This window comes from Leiobunum rupestre, chromosome 6 (genome assembly GCF_980474605.1).
Source record: "Leiobunum rupestre chromosome 6, qqLeiRupe1.1.hap1, whole genome shotgun sequence".
Classification (NCBI taxonomy): Eukaryota; Metazoa; Arthropoda; class Arachnida; order Opiliones; family Sclerosomatidae; genus Leiobunum; species Leiobunum rupestre.
The window spans coordinates 42,897,426-42,915,989 of NC_143389.1; the positions used below are offsets into that span (position 1 = coordinate 42,897,426).

The following is an 18,564-nucleotide window of genomic DNA, read 5'->3' on the forward strand; positions in this document are numbered from 1 at the left end:
TACCCCTATCTGATCAGAGCGCCATAACTACCAACTTCTATCATTTGGTTCCAGACAAGTATGGCTGGAAATTGGCCATAAACTGCCCCTCCGCCTGACCGGTGCGCCCCATTTTTTTAGCGGCGTGTCATCAGCATGAGGGAGCTTCGTAAATGTTTTTTTGACAATTCCGAAAATTGCGTAATTCAATAATTCAGATTTCATTTTCCAATAAGATTTCCTAAAATAAGGAACTGAGTAACTTTCTGTGTATGAGAGAAAATCTTAGAATGTTAAATAAGTATTATATAAGTGTCTTCCTTTTTTTATATGCCCATACTGTTAGTTCTCATATAATTACATTGAAATTAGGAAAGGAAAGTGAAGTTCAATCAACAGAATGTAATCATTATTCATTTTTCTCGGTTGATGTCACTCACGCTTGTGACAGTTTATCTATTAAAGTAAGCCTGATGAGTAATCAAGTCTATTAGAAAACTTATTAACAAGTTACTACTCTTTCCTAGATAAATAAAATAGAAGGAGAGCCAAACTTATACGTAAGCAAGGAACCAGTGAAATACCCCAAATATCAATCACTCGCCTGGTCAAGTTATGAATGGGGCTCTGAAAAATTGATAATTTCAAGCTGGGACCCTAATTTTGAAGTTGGAAAATATTATATCGGAGTTCATAGTTACTGCGGAAATGACATTCCCACCGGTTTTCAAGGTAATAGCTTAGCTATTTACTGACACAGATCAATCTTGAAATATTTGGTTTATTTTAATATATATTTATAGCATCAAAGTATACAGTATTAGCTGAGCAAATTCCTCATACCCACCCTAAAACCAATGATTTGTTTAATAAAACTGAAACTGGAGTAATAAATCCTAAGGAATATAATTACTATAGATTTTGCTTGCCCTCAGAATGTTATAAGGTAGTTATTTTTCTATTGCTTATAGTTTTATGAAGTATAATTGGTATTTTTTAAATTCCAAATAAGGTGGAAATTCGTTTAGACAACTGCATTGATCCTAAAATCTGCCCGAAGACATACGCCTGGCCAGAGTTAATTATCTCTAAAAATGAAAAAGAACCAACTGAGAAATCAATGGCTTGGATACTAGCTGAATATGAAACTAGGTATTTATATAAATATATATATATATAACAATAACTTTCATAGAATGTAATCATTTATTTCAAGATCAGTCTATTTGGATGGTAGTAAAAAGTACATAAATCCAGGCCACTATTACGTTGGGATATATGGGTGGTGCACCCCTGATATTTTGTGCCATAATAAGAGTGAATGTGCTCCATGTAGCTATGCCACAAATGTTGCTTACAATCTGTCAGTTATTCCAACTGACATTTGCAACATCAACGGAGCTAATGCAATTTATCTCAATCTACTTTTTCCCCAATTAATTACTTTTATATTAGCTCTTATAATTAGCCAAACAAAATTAATATAATTAATATTATTAGCTCATACCATTAGAACAAATAAATATATTGAGTATAGAAGTTATGATAATTCTATTCAAAGTTTATAGCTAATCCGTTTAGGGAAATAAATGTTTATATAATATATTAAATGGAAGAGGCTTTAAAATCTAAATAAAGATGTTAATACTATCCTACACAGTCTGGTTTCTTGAATAATCATAGAAAGCGTAGCTTAGCCAGGAGGGCTTATGAAGTTATAAAGGTTTGTTTCAGTTATTTATGTCAATATCAGAAAGATTATTAGCATACTAAATGAGATTAGGACAAAAGTGCCATAAATTATAAGAAGGGAAATTATAATTTATTATATCTATAAATATGTAATTTTAATTAGCTATTTGCATAAATAAAACATGATTAACCGACATTGAATGAGAAGTTAACCATGAGGTAGTAAAAGGGACCCATTTTAATTTAAAGATAGGCTGTGAACGTGGTAAATACCTTACAAGATAAGGGAGGCCCCAGCACCGATTTTGAAGGTCATCAAAATGTTGCATTAATGTATCGGGACAAATTTGGATTTTAAATCCAAGTGATAATTCTAAAAGAGTTAGAACCATAAGAACAGAAGCATGTGGCGGCTGTAAGATCAAAAAAGTGCGTAAATACATCCTTAGTATGTGCTTCTATCTAGTAATAAAAATTGAAACTAACTTTTTGTTTTGTTTTCTTTTTGAAAAATTGCCTTGTTATAGTAATCTGTTGTAAAATTGGATTTCTATATTGATAACTAGCCGAGAAGCCCGCCTTACATTCCTGAAAGCTCGGACGTACGACCGACGGCGACGACGACCGACGTACCAAGTGCTACTTATAATATAAACTAGCGGGCTCTCAGCTAGTTGTGTGTTTCGAGGCACTCTGCCCCAGTACGCCCCCCCCCAACCCCTTTTTCCCATGGGATAATTTCCGTGGCACCCTTTTCCCCATAGTCGAACCACCGCAGTAAGGCCCCCTCCCTTTTTCCATGCGATAATTTCCATGGTACCCTTAACCCCGTAGTAGACCTCCCCCCGTTAGGCCCCCTCCCCCTTTTCCCATGTGATAATTTCCATGGTATTATTTTCCCCAAAGTAGAACCACCCCAGTAAGGCCCTACCTCCCCTTTTTCCCCATGTGATAATTACCGGGTACTCCCCATTTTTCCCATGTGATAATTACCGTTCCTTCTCTTTTTTCTCATGTTATAATTACCGTGGTACCCACCTCCCCCTTTTTCCCGTGTGATAATTACCGTGGTAACCTTTTCCCCACAGTAGAACCACCCCAGTAAGGCCCTTCCTCCCCCTTTTTCCCATGTGATAATTACCGGGGTACCCTTTTCCCCATAGTAGAACCACCCCAGTAAAGCCCTTCCTCCCCCTTTTTCCCATGTGATAATTACCATGGTACCCCCTCTCCGCTTTTCCCATGTGATAATTACCGTGGTACCCATTCCCCCTTTTCTCCATGCGAGAATATCCGTAGTACTCCCCTCCCCCTTTCCAATGCGAGAATTTTAGTGGTACCCTTTTCCCCGCAAAAATAACTCAAACTCGCAGTCGTACCAAACCCCCTGTATCCCTTTAAACCTCCTGTATCCAATGGCTGATGCATAAAGGCCACGGGACTAACGTACGCCGAGAGAGCCACGGGATTTTCAAATCGTAACGACCCCTCCCCGTTTCCGAAACTCCCAGGCCTTCTGAAACTACCCCATACGACCCCCCCCCCCTTCCGAAATTCGCGGTGGAAAGAGGGAAAATTTCGGGTGTATTTCGGGTTGGGACCAACACGGCCCAACTCTCAGGGGCGACCGATTTTGAGAAAATAGATAGTCGAACCACCTCAGTAACGAAGCGAAAGGCAGTCTCGGTTTCCCTCTGTTCCGCGGGTCGCTTTTTCCTCGCCAGCCCGCCTTCGCCTTCCTTCCTGACTAACCAAAAGCTCGACGACGACGAAGTGGTTTTTATAATATAGACAAGCTGAAGGCTCACCCTACTGGCGGCAAATACAATATTTCCAAACCCCACAGTAAGGCACCCCTTGCCCTTTTCCCCATGCCAGAATTACCGGGGTACCCTTTTTCCCTCGCAAAAATAACTTAAAAACTCGCCTTTGTCTCTCGTTCCCAACCCCAATGTAAGGCACCCCTCTCCCTTTTTCTCATGCGATAATTACCGTGGTACCCTTTTCCCCACAAAAAGTACTAAAAACTCACCTTTCTCTCTCTTCCAAACCCCCCAGTTAGGCACCCCTCCACCTTTTTCCCATGCGACAATTACCGTGGTACCCTTTTCCCCACTAAAAATAATCAAAAACTCGCCTTTGTCTCTCTTTCAAACCCCCAGTAAGGCAACCCCTACCCCCTTTTTCCCATGCGACAATTACCGTGGTACCCTTTTCCCCAAAAAATTACTCAAAAACTCGCCTGTCTCTCTGGTCCAACCCCCCCCCCCCCTCAGTAAAGCACCCTCCCCTTTTCCCCATGCCAGAATTACCGGGATACCCTTTTCCCCCGCAAAAATAATATTAAACTCGCCTTTCTCTCTCGTCGCAAACCCCCTGTACCCCTGGAAACCCCCCTGTACCAATGGCAGATTTGCTCCCCCCAGACCCCTAATGACGAACAAAAACGAATAACCTCATCACTGAGCCCTGATTCCCCTCTGCCCCGCGCTGTTTATAGTCGAGCCACTTCAGGACGGTTTCCCTCTATTCCGCGGAAGTGTGTAAGGCGGGTGGGGGGGGGGGGGGAGACGTCACTGGCGCCTAGCTATCTCTCTAGCTAGAAAAATAAAAAGCCTATAGGCTATTCGAACCACCATCAGTAACAAAGCAAAAGGCAGTCCCGGTTTCTCTCTGTCTTCGCCCGGTTCGCCGCCCCGCCTTTGGTATCCTTACTGACTACGCAAAAACACAAAGTTAGCAAAAGCACAAAGGCTATAGTTGAGCCACTAACAAAGCGAAAGGCAGCAGTATCTCTCTACCCGGCGCTGTCTTGACGTAAACCGCTTAGGGAGAGATTAACCTTTTAACACAACAGTGCGAAATCCGATCCAGTGCGAAACCCGACCCGAAATTGCAAAAACAAACTTAATGACCAAAATATACTTGACCTAGTATTAAGGCGAAGCGCAACGACCACGGGTTATACACAGAGAAATTACCTTCGGCGATGTCACGTTAGATCCGATTTCTGAAATATACTCAATGACCTAGAATTAAGGCGAAGCGCTAGGGATACCTTAGGTGTGTACCTCCGTGTACCTTCGGCGACGCCACGTTAGAGTCGCGACTGAAAGTCAGAAATAAATGCGACGTAACGGTCTTAGAGTTTTATTATGTAGATTATGTAGATTGTCAATATCTTTGTATGTTGATTATGGTGTGAAGGTTTGTCTGTCTCCTTTCTTGTTTGTTGCCTTTCTCTAGGTACCGTTTTATTTCGTTGCCCCTAAAGCTAAAGTTGGGGTGGGGGAGAGGGCGAAATATTTTAATGGCGATCTACCTTTGCCGGTGCCGTAGCCACCGACCACGGACATTCAATATATATTGAATGACCGTGGCCCAGCCAGCGACATCACGGACTGTATTACAATAATTTCTGAAATGATAAAGTATGCTATGTCAGCTGAGCTCACTTATGTAGAGCCGCCCTGTTTCAAAAGGGTGTCTTAATGACAGCTCCAATAAAAACATTTAAACCTTAATAAGGTGGCAGTGTTTCCACTTTGCGGCGTAAATATTTTCAGTCAGAAAAACGGAAAAATTTTCGTCTCTGTAGCCCCCTATACTGTGCCCCTAATGGCAAGCCATTCAATTTTTTGGCAGAGATAAACTTTATCTAAAAGGTTTTTAAATTAAAAAACAATTAATTACCTTTTGTAAAAAAATAAATATATTGCCTAAATCTAAGATTGGAAATAAAGAGAAGAAACATATGCAGTGACACTAAAGGAAATTAAATTAAATTTATGGAAATTGGCGAAAATGGCGGCGAAAATCGACTCTAGGACCGGCGATAACCGGTAAAATTGCCCCTAAAATAGGCGAAAATCTCGACCGCAGAGTGGAAACACTGACAAGTAGACACGTGCCTACGTTGCAAAATTTCGGACTTACTTATTTTTGGGGGCCTCCAAATTTTGATATGTGCTTCTAATATTTGAACCAACTACATGCAAATTCATGTATTAGACTATCCCAGAAAGATCGGGGTTATGATATCGTTTGAATGTATAAAATACGGAAATGTCAGCAACTCAAGCTTTAATTTAGCGAAAAGCAGCGGGCTATGGCTCGGGAAATGGAAAAATCGTAAAGATTCGCCAATGGGCCTGTTTTGGAGCAGTAAATCAATAAAAATCCTGGGCGTATCATTTGCTAATGAAAAAGATTGCTGCGAAACATACATGGTAGACATTACAAAAACAGTTTACCTTGCACTGGAAAATCTCAAATTAATAGAGGACAGGCTATCATACAAGAATCTTGCTCAAGTGGGCAATGCAATTTTATCCAAGTTTAATTATATTTTACAATACATCGAGGAACCGACAAGACTGTCTCTGCAAGTACTATAAAAATGTTTAGAGGTAATATATGGTACGGGGAAAATAAACATTGGTGCAACGCGCAAAACACTACCCTAACAGTCCGCGAGGGAGGTTTAGGATTGCAAACGCTCCATAGGCAGTGGAATTTTTTTTCGATAAACAGGCTAAAAAATTAACGCAATGTCTGGGTGACTTTTTCCCTGGTTTTGACCGTTCTGAGCCCTCTGATTTTGTTTTGGTTTGAGTCTATTTGATCGATTCCCAAATGATCGAACGGGTCCCATTTGATCGAATTTCCATTTGATCGAATGGCATTTGACCGAATTTCCATTTGATCGAATGGCATTTGACTGAACGAAATTTGATCGAAAGCTACTGTAGGCTAAAACTACTAGTTTTTGGGAGTAAATCGAAAAGGCAACATCTAGTCAGAATGGGATACAGTAGACTCTATGAATAATAATTATTTCTTTAAACTGTACTAAAGAAAAATAATATACAGAAAAAAACCTGAGCGCAGTGACGTAGAAAACAAAATATTCTCTCGGACATAATTAATAGAAAGACCTATTAAAACAAGTTGGCAAGCCAAAATATACCTCTCCTCGGAAGAATTGTCCCTAGGGGTATTAATTTCGAGATAACGCTTGAAGATATATCTCCGCAATTTAGAGTTATTTGTTAAAAATGTTATCCCAGTTCTATCCGGCCCGGTATAAAATTTTAATTATAATTAAAGTAATTGAGACGAAACGACCAATTTTAATTTATTCACAATATCATAAGTTAAGTAGTTAGAACAGTGAGTTAGACGTACTATAACAATGCACAATTGAATTAAACCCTTTTTACAGTACAAGTTTATCAGTTGAATATAATACGAAACAAATTTTAATGAAAGAAATATTTACAGAGGGTATTATAACGACCGTACGCTTTTTGGTTTATAATTAACGGAATCGGGCCGATTTTAATTAAACGATAGTTATCGAAATTTTGTTAAAAGAATATTCCCTAAGGCCGCGCTATAAATTTACGAGAATAATTTCCCGTCGCCGTTATATCGAAAATTTATTTGATTCGGGATTGCCAGAACTGTAATGTTGTGGGCGAGTGATTAGAAAATAAAATGGCAACCAGAATTATGCAAAATTATAAATGTTTATTTTTATTCAGAACAGTCTATGGAACGTTCTAAATTTAACTTTCACCAAAGACACAACAAATATCACTTCTACGTAATTGTACAGAACTGGTACTCAAGTGTCTAAGACTAGATTTGTTTTAGTTCATCGTGATTGAAACATAAACCAAAACACACTTACACTTAAGTTAATATCATAAATTATACTGAGTAATTTTAACTAAATTCAAACTACCTAACTATAAACTCTGTCTAAATTAACAGCTGAGAGCTGTTCTCTACTAATTACTTCCAATCTACTTAATTACCCTCACAGGTTGAGTTGATAATTTCAAGGGTATAATTAGGTTATTCCAATTCAAAAAATAATAACAATCAATTTTATCTTACAGCTGACTTGAGTTAGTTCACAATTACTTTAACACTTTCAGTCTTAAACACGCACTGTTCATACACTTAAGTCCATTCACTCACGTTCCAAACGCGAACCAAAATTTAACTCTTTTCTTGACCGAAGACCGAACATACTAATTAAAACCGCAAAGTTACTTCATAACTTTTGACCGACACCAGGACCCCGTCCTGTAGTAGTTCGTCTGACAGCCAAGAACTAAGAAAGACGATTTCTTCTATATTGACGCAAACGGCTTTATATACTTTTATTTTGTGTTCTTTTTAACCCGTCGAGATTTGACTAAAGTTTGAAAAATTGAAGAGATTATATTTTTTACCCGGTTTGATTATTAGTTCCCCACACGGTGGCGCTATATTATTACTTTGATATAGTTTCCGCGGGAGTTTTGAATAATTATCCTTTTTCTAAGCGTTATTAAAAGGTAACAATGAACTACTTTTTGTGTTTTAACGAAATTTTGTTAAGAATTTAACAAAAATTTAAAACAAAACAAAAAACCGTACCAAAGAATAAACCAACAAAGTTCAATAAACAATATATAGAGATATTGTATTAATCCATTTAGTAAAAAAAACCCGCCTTATCATAATTGTTCCTTTACTTTAAAATTTTCCCTAAGGAAGTCAATGGCTCGGAGTCGGCGGTGAACTATCCGCATTGTTACAATGCGACCCGAGTTCAATTCCTGATCACGATAAAATTTTACATTAAAATACTAAAATATTTCATTAAATATAAGATTAAAATAATTTATAAATATTTCATTAAATATAAGATTAATATAATTTATAAATATTTCATTAAATATAAGATTAATATAATTTATAAATATTTCATTAAATATAAGATTAATATAATTTATAAATATTTCATTAAATATAAGATTAAAATAATTTATAAATATTTCATTAAATATAAGATTAATATAATTTATAAATATTTCATTAAATATAAGATTAATATAATTTATAAATATTTCATTAAATATAAGATTAATATAATTTATAAATATTTCATTAAATATAAGATTAATATAATTTATAAATATTTCATTAAATATAAGATTAATATAATTTATAAATATTTCATTAAATATAAGATTAATATAATTTATAAATATTTCATTAAATATAAGATTAATATAATTTATAAATATTTCATTAAATATAAGATTAATATAATTTATAAATATTTCATTAAATATAAGATTAATATAATTTATAAATATTTCATTAAATATAAGATTAATATAATTTATAAATATTTCATTAAATATAAGATTAATATAATTTATAAATATTTCATTAAATATAAGATTAATATAATTTATAAATATTTCATTAAATATAAGATTAATATAATTTATAAATATTTCATTAAATATAAGATTAATATAATTTATAAATATTTCATTAAATATAAGATTAATATAATTTATAAATATTTCATTAAATATAAGATTAATATAATTTATAAATATTTCATTAAATATAAGATTAATATAATTTATAAATATTTCATTAAATATAAGATTAATATAATTTATAAATATTTCATTAAATATAAGATTAATATAATTTATAAATATTTCATTAAATATAAGATTAATATAATTTATAAATATTTCATTAAATATAAGATTAATATAATTTATAAATATTTCATTAAATATAAGATTAATATAATTTATAAATATTTCATTAAATATAAGATTAATATAATTTATAAATATTTCATTAAATATAAGATTAATATAATTTATAAATATTTCATTAAATATAAGATTAATATAATTTATAAATATTTCATTAAATATAAGATTAATATAATTTATAAATATTTCATTAAATATAAGATTAATATAATTTATAAATATTTCATTAAATATAAGATTAATATAATTTATAAATATTTCATTAAATATAAGATTAATATAATTTATAAATATTTCATTAAATATAAGATTAATATAATTTATAAATATTTCATTAAATATAAGATTAATATAATTTATAAATATTTCATTAAATATAAGATTAATATAATTTATAAATATTTCATTAAATATAAGATTAATATAATTTATAAATATTTCATTAAATATAAGATTAATATAATTTATAAATATTTCATTAAATATAAGATTAATATAATTTATAAATATTTCATTAAATATAAGATTAATATAATTTATAAATATTTCATTAAATATAAGATTAATATAATTTATAAATATTTCATTAAATATAAGATTAATATAATTTATAAATATTTCATTAAATATAAGATTAATATAATTTATAAATATTTCATTAAATATAAGATTAATATAATTTATAAATATTTCATTAAATATAAGATTAATATAATTTATAAATATTTCATTAAATATAAGATTAATATAATTTATAAATATTTCATTAAATATAAGATTAATATAATTTATAAATATTTCATTAAATATAAGATTAATATAATTTATAAATATTTCATTAAATATAAGATTAATATAATTTATAAATATTTCATTAAATATAAGATTAATATAATTTATAAATATTTCATTAAATATAAGATTAATATAATTTATAAATATTTCATTAAATATAAGATTAATATAATTTATAAATATTTCATTAAATATAAGATTAATATAATTTATAAATATTTCATTAAATATAAGATTAATATAATTTATAAATATTTCATTAAATATAAGATTAATATAATTTATAAATATTTCATTAAATATAAGATTAATATAATTTATAAATATTTCATTAAATATAAGATTAATATAATTTATAAATATTTCATTAAATATAAGATTAATATAATTTATAAATATTTCATTAAATATAAGATTAATATAATTTATAAATATTTCATTAAATATAAGATTAATATAATTTATAAATATTTCATTAAATATAAGATTAATATAATTTATAAATATTTCATTAAATATAAGATTAATATAATTTATAAATATTTCATTAAATATAAGATTAATATAATTTATAAATATTTCATTAAATATAAGATTAATATAATTTATAAATATTTCATTAAATATAAGATTAATATAATTTATAAATATTTCATTAAATATAAGATTAATATAATTTATAAATATTTCATTAAATATAAGATTAATATAATTTATAAATATTTCATTAAATATAAGATTAATATAATTTATAAATATTTCATTAAATATAAGATTAATATAATTTATAAATATTTCATTAAATATAAGATTAATATAATTTATAAATATTTCATTAAATATAAGATTAATATAATTTATAAATATTTCATTAAATATAAGATTAATATAATTTATAAATATTTCATTAAATATAAGATTAATATAATTTATAAATATTTCATTAAATATAAGATTAATATAATTTATAAATATTTCATTAAATATAAGATTAATATAATTTATAAATATTTCATTAAATATAAGATTAATATAATTTATAAATATTTCATTAAATATAAGATTAATATAATTTATAAATATTTCATTAAATATAAGATTAATATAATTTATAAATATTTCATTAAATATAAGATTAATATAATTTATAAATATTTCATTAAATATAAGATTAATATAATTTATAAATATTTCATTAAATATAAGATTAATATAATTTATAAATATTTCATTAAATATAAGATTAATATAATTTATAAATATTTCATTAAATATAAGATTAATATAATTTATAAATATTTCATTAAATATAAGATTAATATAATTTATAAATATTTCATTAAATATAAGATTAATATAATTTATAAATATTTCATTAAATATAAGATTAATATAATTTATAAATATTTCATTAAATATAAGATTAATATAATTTATAAATATTTCATTAAATATAAGATTAATATAATTTATAAATATTTCATTAAATATAAGATTAATATAATTTATAAATATTTCATTAAATATAAGATTAATATAATTTATAAATATTTCATTAAATATAAGATTAATATAATTTATAAATATTTCATTAAATATAAGATTAATATAATTTATAAATATTTCATTAAATATAAGATTAATATAATTTATAAATATTTCATTAAATATAAGATTAATATAATTTATAAATATTTCATTAAATATAAGATTAATATAATTTATAAATATTTCATTAAATATAAGATTAATATAATTTATAAATATTTCATTAAATATAAGATTAATATAATTTATAAATATTTCATTAAATATAAGATTAATATAATTTATAAATATTTCATTAAATATAAGATTAATATAATTTATAAATATTTCATTAAATATAAGATTAATATAATTTATAAATATTTCATTAAATATAAGATTAATATAATTTATAAATATTTCATTAAATATAAGATTAATATAATTTATAAATATTTCATTAAATATAAGATTAATATAATTTATAAATATTTCATTAAATATAAGATTAATATAATTTATAAATATTTCATTAAATATAAGATTAATATAATTTATAAATATTTCATTAAATATAAGATTAATATAATTTATAAATATTTCATTAAATATAAGATTAATATAATTTATAAATATTTCATTAAATATAAGATTAATATAATTTATAAATATTTCATTAAATATAAGATTAATATAATTTATAAATATTTCATTAAATATAAGATTAATATAATTTATAAATATTTCATTAAATATAAGATTAATATAATTTATAAATATTTCATTAAATATAAGATTAATATAATTTATAAATATTTCATTAAATATAAGATTAATATAATTTATAAATATTTCATTAAATATAAGATTAATATAATTTATAAATATTTCATTAAATATAAGATTAATATAATTTATAAATATTTCATTAAATATAAGATTAATATAATTTATAAATATTTCATTAAATATAAGATTAATATAATTTATAAATATTTCATTAAATATAAGATTAATATAATTTATAAATATTTCATTAAATATAAGATTAATATAATTTATAAATATTTCATTAAATATAAGATTAATATAATTTATAAATATTTCATTAAATATAAGATTAATATAATTTATAAATATTTCATTAAATATAAGATTAATATAATTTATAAATATTTCATTAAATATAAGATTAATATAATTTATAAATATTTCATTAAATATAAGATTAATATAATTTATAAATATTTCATTAAATATAAGATTAATATAATTTATAAATATTTCATTAAATATAAGATTAATATAATTTATAAATATTTCATTAAATATAAGATTAATATAATTTATAAATATTTCATTAAATATAAGATTAATATAATTTATAAATATTTCATTAAATATAAGATTAATATAATTTATAAATATTTCATTAAATATAAGATTAATATAATTTATAAATATTTCATTAAATATAAGATTAATATAATTTATAAATATTTCATTAAATATAAGATTAATATAATTTATAAATATTTCATTAAATATAAGATTAATATAATTTATAAATATTTCATTAAATATAAGATTAATATAATTTATAAATATTTCATTAAATATAAGATTAATATAATTTATAAATATTTCATTAAATATAAGATTAATATAATTTATAAATATTTCATTAAATATAAGATTAATATAATTTATAAATATTTCATTAAATATAAGATTAATATAATTTATAAATATTTCATTAAATATAAGATTAATATAATTTATAAATATTTCATTAAATATAAGATTAATATAATTTATAAATATTTCATTAAATATAAGATTAATATAATTTATAAATATTTCATTAAATATAAGATTAATATAATTTATAAATATTTCATTAAATATAAGATTAATATAATTTATAAATATTTCATTAAATATAAGATTAATATAATTTATAAATATTTCATTAAATATAAGATTAATATAATTTATAAATATTTCATTAAATATAAGATTAATATAATTTATAAATATTTCATTAAATATAAGATTAATATAATTTATAAATATTTCATTAAATATAAGATTAATATAATTTATAAATATTTCATTAAATATAAGATTAATATAATTTATAAATATTTCATTAAATATAAGATTAATATAATTTATAAATATTTCATTAAATATAAGATTAATATAATTTATAAATATTTCATTAAATATAAGATTAATATAATTTATAAATATTTCATTAAATATAAGATTAATATAATTTATAAATATTTCATTAAATATAAGATTAATATAATTTATAAATATTTCATTAAATATAAGATTAATATAATTTATAAATATTTCATTAAATATAAGATTAATATAATTTATAAATATTTCATTAAATATAAGATTAATATAATTTATAAATATTTCATTAAATATAAGATTAATATAATTTATAAATATTTCATTAAATATAAGATTAATATAATTTATAAATATTTCATTAAATATAAGATTAATATAATTTATAAATATTTCATTAAATATAAGATTAATATAATTTATAAATATTTCATTAAATATAAGATTAATATAATTTATAAATATTTCATTAAATATAAGATTAATATAATTTATAAATATTTCATTAAATATAAGATTAATATAATTTATAAATATTTCATTAAATATAAGATTAATATAATTTATAAATATTTCATTAAATATAAGATTAATATAATTTATAAATATTTCATTAAATATAAGATTAATATAATTTATAAATATTTCATTAAATATAAGATTAATATAATTTATAAATATTTCATTAAATATAAGATTAATATAATTTATAAATATTTCATTAAATATAAGATTAATATAATTTATAAATATTTCATTAAATATAAGATTAATATAATTTATAAATATTTCATTAAATATAAGATTAATATAATTTATAAATATTTCATTAAATATAAGATTAATATAATTTATAAATATTTCATTAAATATAAGATTAATATAATTTATAAATATTTCATTAAATATAAGATTAATATAATTTATAAATATTTCATTAAATATAAGATTAATATAATTTATAAATATTTCATTAAATATAAGATTAATATAATTTATAAATATTTCATTAAATATAAGATTAATATAATTTATAAATATTTCATTAAATATAAGATTAATATAATTTATAAATATTTCATTAAATATAAGATTAATATAATTTATAAATATTTCATTAAATATAAGATTAATATAATTTATAAATATTTCATTAAATATAAGATTAATATAATTTATAAATATTTCATTAAATATAAGATTAATATAATTTATAAATATTTCATTAAATATAAGATTAATATAATTTATAAATATTTCATTAAATATAAGATTAATATAATTTATAAATATTTCATTAAATATAAGATTAATATAATTTATAAATATTTCATTAAATATAAGATTAATATAATTTATAAATATTTCATTAAATATAAGATTAATATAATTTATAAATGTTTAAAATGATGTAGAATAAATTATAGTACCTAACGTTATAGCTTTGTAAAGGACATTCGCCAAAGCTGTTTTTTTAGAAAAACACCGTAAATTAACAAGCATTGGTGGCTGAGTGGTTAGAGTACATCTCTTGCACGAAGCAGACCCGGGTTCGATTCCCGGCCGGCGCCAAAAAATCGCAAATTAATACTAAGACGAATACCGTGTACAACTGGTAGAAACCCTGCCATTGGACGTTGAGAGGTTGCATAACACTCAGCATTCGGTCCGTCCCAAAGTCATTAAGAAGAAGTTGTAGAGAAAACGCCCATACAAACACAACAGACTCAACATCCACAACCATCATAACACAAACTCAACATTCACTACCTACACATTAACAATAACGAAATATCCGGTGAGCGTTGACGAAAAAAGACCAACAAAACCAAACCCAACCGCAAATCAATCCGTTAACGCTCACCGTCACACGGTGGTTTTGCCAACCCTTCGAGAAACTGCGAACGCAGAAATTTCGAGAAACTGCGTACGCAATGATTACCCTTTGCCCCGAAAATGCGAACGCGTTCGCAGGCCTGACAGATAGACAGACCCACCCACAGACAAACAGACAGACAGAAACGGTGGTTGTATAACCCCTCCTAGGGGACTTAGTCCCCTCGGAGAGGTAAAAACGAACTATGTACCTAATTTTTAGCAATAGAAGGGCCGTGAACGTGGTCAGACCCCTCGTATGCAACGGTGCATACGCGCCTACGGCGCGCGTACATCAACCCAACCTAACCCAACCTAACCTAACCTAACCTAACCTGACCCTATTTATATATATCAAAAACAACGGGCCGTTATCGTCGATGTCATAAAAAATTCCATCATATAGTGTATATAGTAAAAATCTCTTCATCTTTGTGGCTTAATACAGTTAAAGCAATGAATTATTCCATCATTATTCCTTCTGCACTTAAGCAATGAATTATTCCATCATTATTCCTTCTGCACTTCATATTGACATTCGGTAAAATAAAAACATACCAACTGGTACTATAAATACTTTTGAATTCGATCAAATAGTATTCGATCATTTGAAGGCTCGATCTTATGAAACAAATGACAAATGGGATTCGATCAAATGGAATTTCGATCAATTGCAACGTATAATGATCGACTGTCGATCACATATTTTTCGATCAAATGGACCAACACCTTTGTTTTCAGTCCGATGATATTTAAAGCGACTGCCCACTTTTAAATGCCCAGGGCCCGATGACCTTCATCCGCGATTACTTTCAGAGGGTTCAGCCATCTTATCACCAATTCAAAAAAGGTTATTAAGGTCCTTGATCTCACTTGGCGACCTGAAGAAGATGTCTTGACGTTCGACCTGAGCTCGCTTATGGAATTCTTAGTCTCCAGAGTCTGTACAAAGAGAGCTGTTCTTCAATACGTAGCACGTATCTTCGAGGAATTATTTAACAGTAAGATGTGGGGGGAAGGACCAACGTGGCTGAGCTTAGAAGAGAGCGCTTGGTCTACTGATACTACTACGCCGACCGTAGATCTCGATGTCACCGACGAACTCCGACCTAATGTATTTCAATCTAGCGTTTTAGTAACTCCAGAACAGCGTATTGTTGTTGACCTGAACCGCTAGTTTTGGATCATTCGTGGACGTCAAGTACCAAAAACTATTCTACATGTACAAGTGCGTTAAACGCAAACGTTTCACCGCCAAAGCTGGGACCGTAGACGTTGCGACACTACCGAGTTCTCGAAAAACCGAAGCTCCACTCTTCGACCGAAGTGGAATTTATTTTGCTGGCCCTCTTCACCTAAAAACTGGAAGCTCAACTACGAGGGCTTACATTGCACTCTTCACATGTTCCGTCACAAGAGCTATACAGTTATAAATGCTGACTGATATTTCTACGGAAAAATTCTTACTATCTTTCCGCAGATTTATCTCCCGACGAGGTGTATCAAGTTGCATGCAATCTGATAATGCACGTACATTCAAAAAGGCTGATCGTGACCGTCGAGAACTCTGGGCTAACCTGAAACACCCCCAAGTTGTCGACCTTTTGGGAGGACAAGTAATAACGTGGCGTTACATTATTGAGAGAGCAAGCTGGTGGGGTGGTTTCTACGAGTGGATGGTGAGGTCAGTAAAGTTGCCCTTGAAAAAGGTTCTAGGAATATCTTTATTGGGCTACGAAGAATTGGAAACCATGCTGACAGAAATAGAAGCCATCCTGAACTCCAGGCCATTGACATTCCAATACAACGACCCAGATGAACCATCAGCATTAACACCCGCTCACTTTCTTCTAGGACAAAGAATTACGGCGCTTCCGTCCCGAACCTTTCCCCTCAACGAGTCGACAACTAATCAAGACTTAACCAGACGGTTGAGATATCGTCAAAATCTACTAGATCAGTACTGGGTCAGATTGAGAAAAGAGTATATTCAGCAATTGCGATCCGCAAATCAATACGTCAACCCTCGACGAGAAACTATCCTCAAGGTTAATGACTTGGTCCTCGATCATTTCCGACGTCAAGCTCCCACGAACCATGTGGAAAATGGCGATTACCAAGGAACTTATCAAGGGCAGAGGTGACAACAAGGCTCGAGCCTACGTACTCAAACTCGGTAATGGTCAATTACTTCAACGTCCTCTTCGACTTTGTTCCCGTTTGAAGTACAAGATAAGTGATGAGTTTAAGCTCATCGTCGGGCAGTGTGTTAAAACTTAAATTAGACCTTTTGCTTTTTTATCTACCCTTCGATTCATTTTTTATCGCTCGCCCTTTTTGTAGAAATAATCACAGAATTCATTTATTCGTATTCACTTTTGTTTCCGCTATCGACATGTAACTATATCTAGCTGTAAATAAACCGTTGTTGTTTTTACAGTCGAGTCTAAGTTAGTCATCTGAGTTGTCGTCCTCCTTCCCTTTGGTAAAAAGTTATATCATCGCTTCTTGTTGGCGCAAAGGTATTATTTGTATTCTTTGTGCATCGCTTATAACCGGCATTTCAATCTCGATGCAGGACTCGATGATCTGATGATGTTCTCTATTTATATTATAGTCAGGAATTTTAGTTTCGGAATGTTCTAGAAACGAGTATCATAGTAGATACTAACTTGGTATCTACTATGATACTCGTTTCTAGAACATCACGTTGTATTCGGACGAAAAGGTAATTAAAATTTGAAGTAAACTTTAGACATAAATTTACAATTGTATTTTTGGTTTTAGTCGTTTCAGAGCTCTCCAAATTGACCAACGATCTGGGTGACACGTCGTAAAATGTAGCGTAACTAATAGTCTATCCCATTGGGCCAGTTGGGCCCAGGTCCAGGGCCCCGAGTTCAAGAGGGGTCTCCTCAAGCTCGAAACAAAACTATTCAACAAAAATATTTATACAGGGTGT

The 18,564-nt window shown here is 27.1% G+C and overlaps 2 protein-coding genes across 2 annotated transcripts; both read left to right on the top strand.

The window, feature by feature from the left end:
- Window positions 1–178: 178 nt before the first annotated feature.
- Window positions 179–1,634, top strand: LOC149941052 (uncharacterized). The gene is made up of 5 exons (XM_090178196.1): window positions 179–443; window positions 507–711; window positions 783–925; window positions 992–1,131; window positions 1,196–1,634. Exons 1-5 carry the CDS (start codon window positions 252–254, stop codon window positions 1,464–1,466), a joined length of 951 nt encoding a protein of 316 aa, XP_090034322.1. The 5' UTR covers window positions 179–251; the 3' UTR covers window positions 1,467–1,634.
- A 15,401-nt stretch (window positions 1,635–17,035) lies between these two features.
- Window positions 17,036–17,746, top strand: LOC149941053 (uncharacterized). The gene has a single exon (XM_090179411.1). The coding sequence runs from the start codon at window positions 17,036–17,038 to the stop codon at window positions 17,744–17,746; it is 711 nt and encodes a 236-aa protein (XP_090035537.1).
- Window positions 17,747–18,564: the final 818 nt, after the last annotated feature.

Coding starts and splice junctions, on each gene's coding strand:
- LOC149941052 (XM_090178196.1), top strand. CDS start 252: ATGAGAGAAAATCTTAGAATGTTAAATAAGTATTATATAAGTGTCTTC. Junction 712..782: donor CATTCCCACCGGTTTTCAAG/GTAATAGCTTAG, acceptor ATATATTTATAG/CATCAAAGTATACAGTATTA. Junction 1,132..1,195: donor CTAGCTGAATATGAAACTAG/GTATTTATATAA, acceptor ATTTATTTCAAG/ATCAGTCTATTTGGATGGTA.
- LOC149941053 (XM_090179411.1), top strand. CDS start 17,036: ATGCTGACTGATATTTCTACGGAAAAATTCTTACTATCTTTCCGCAGA.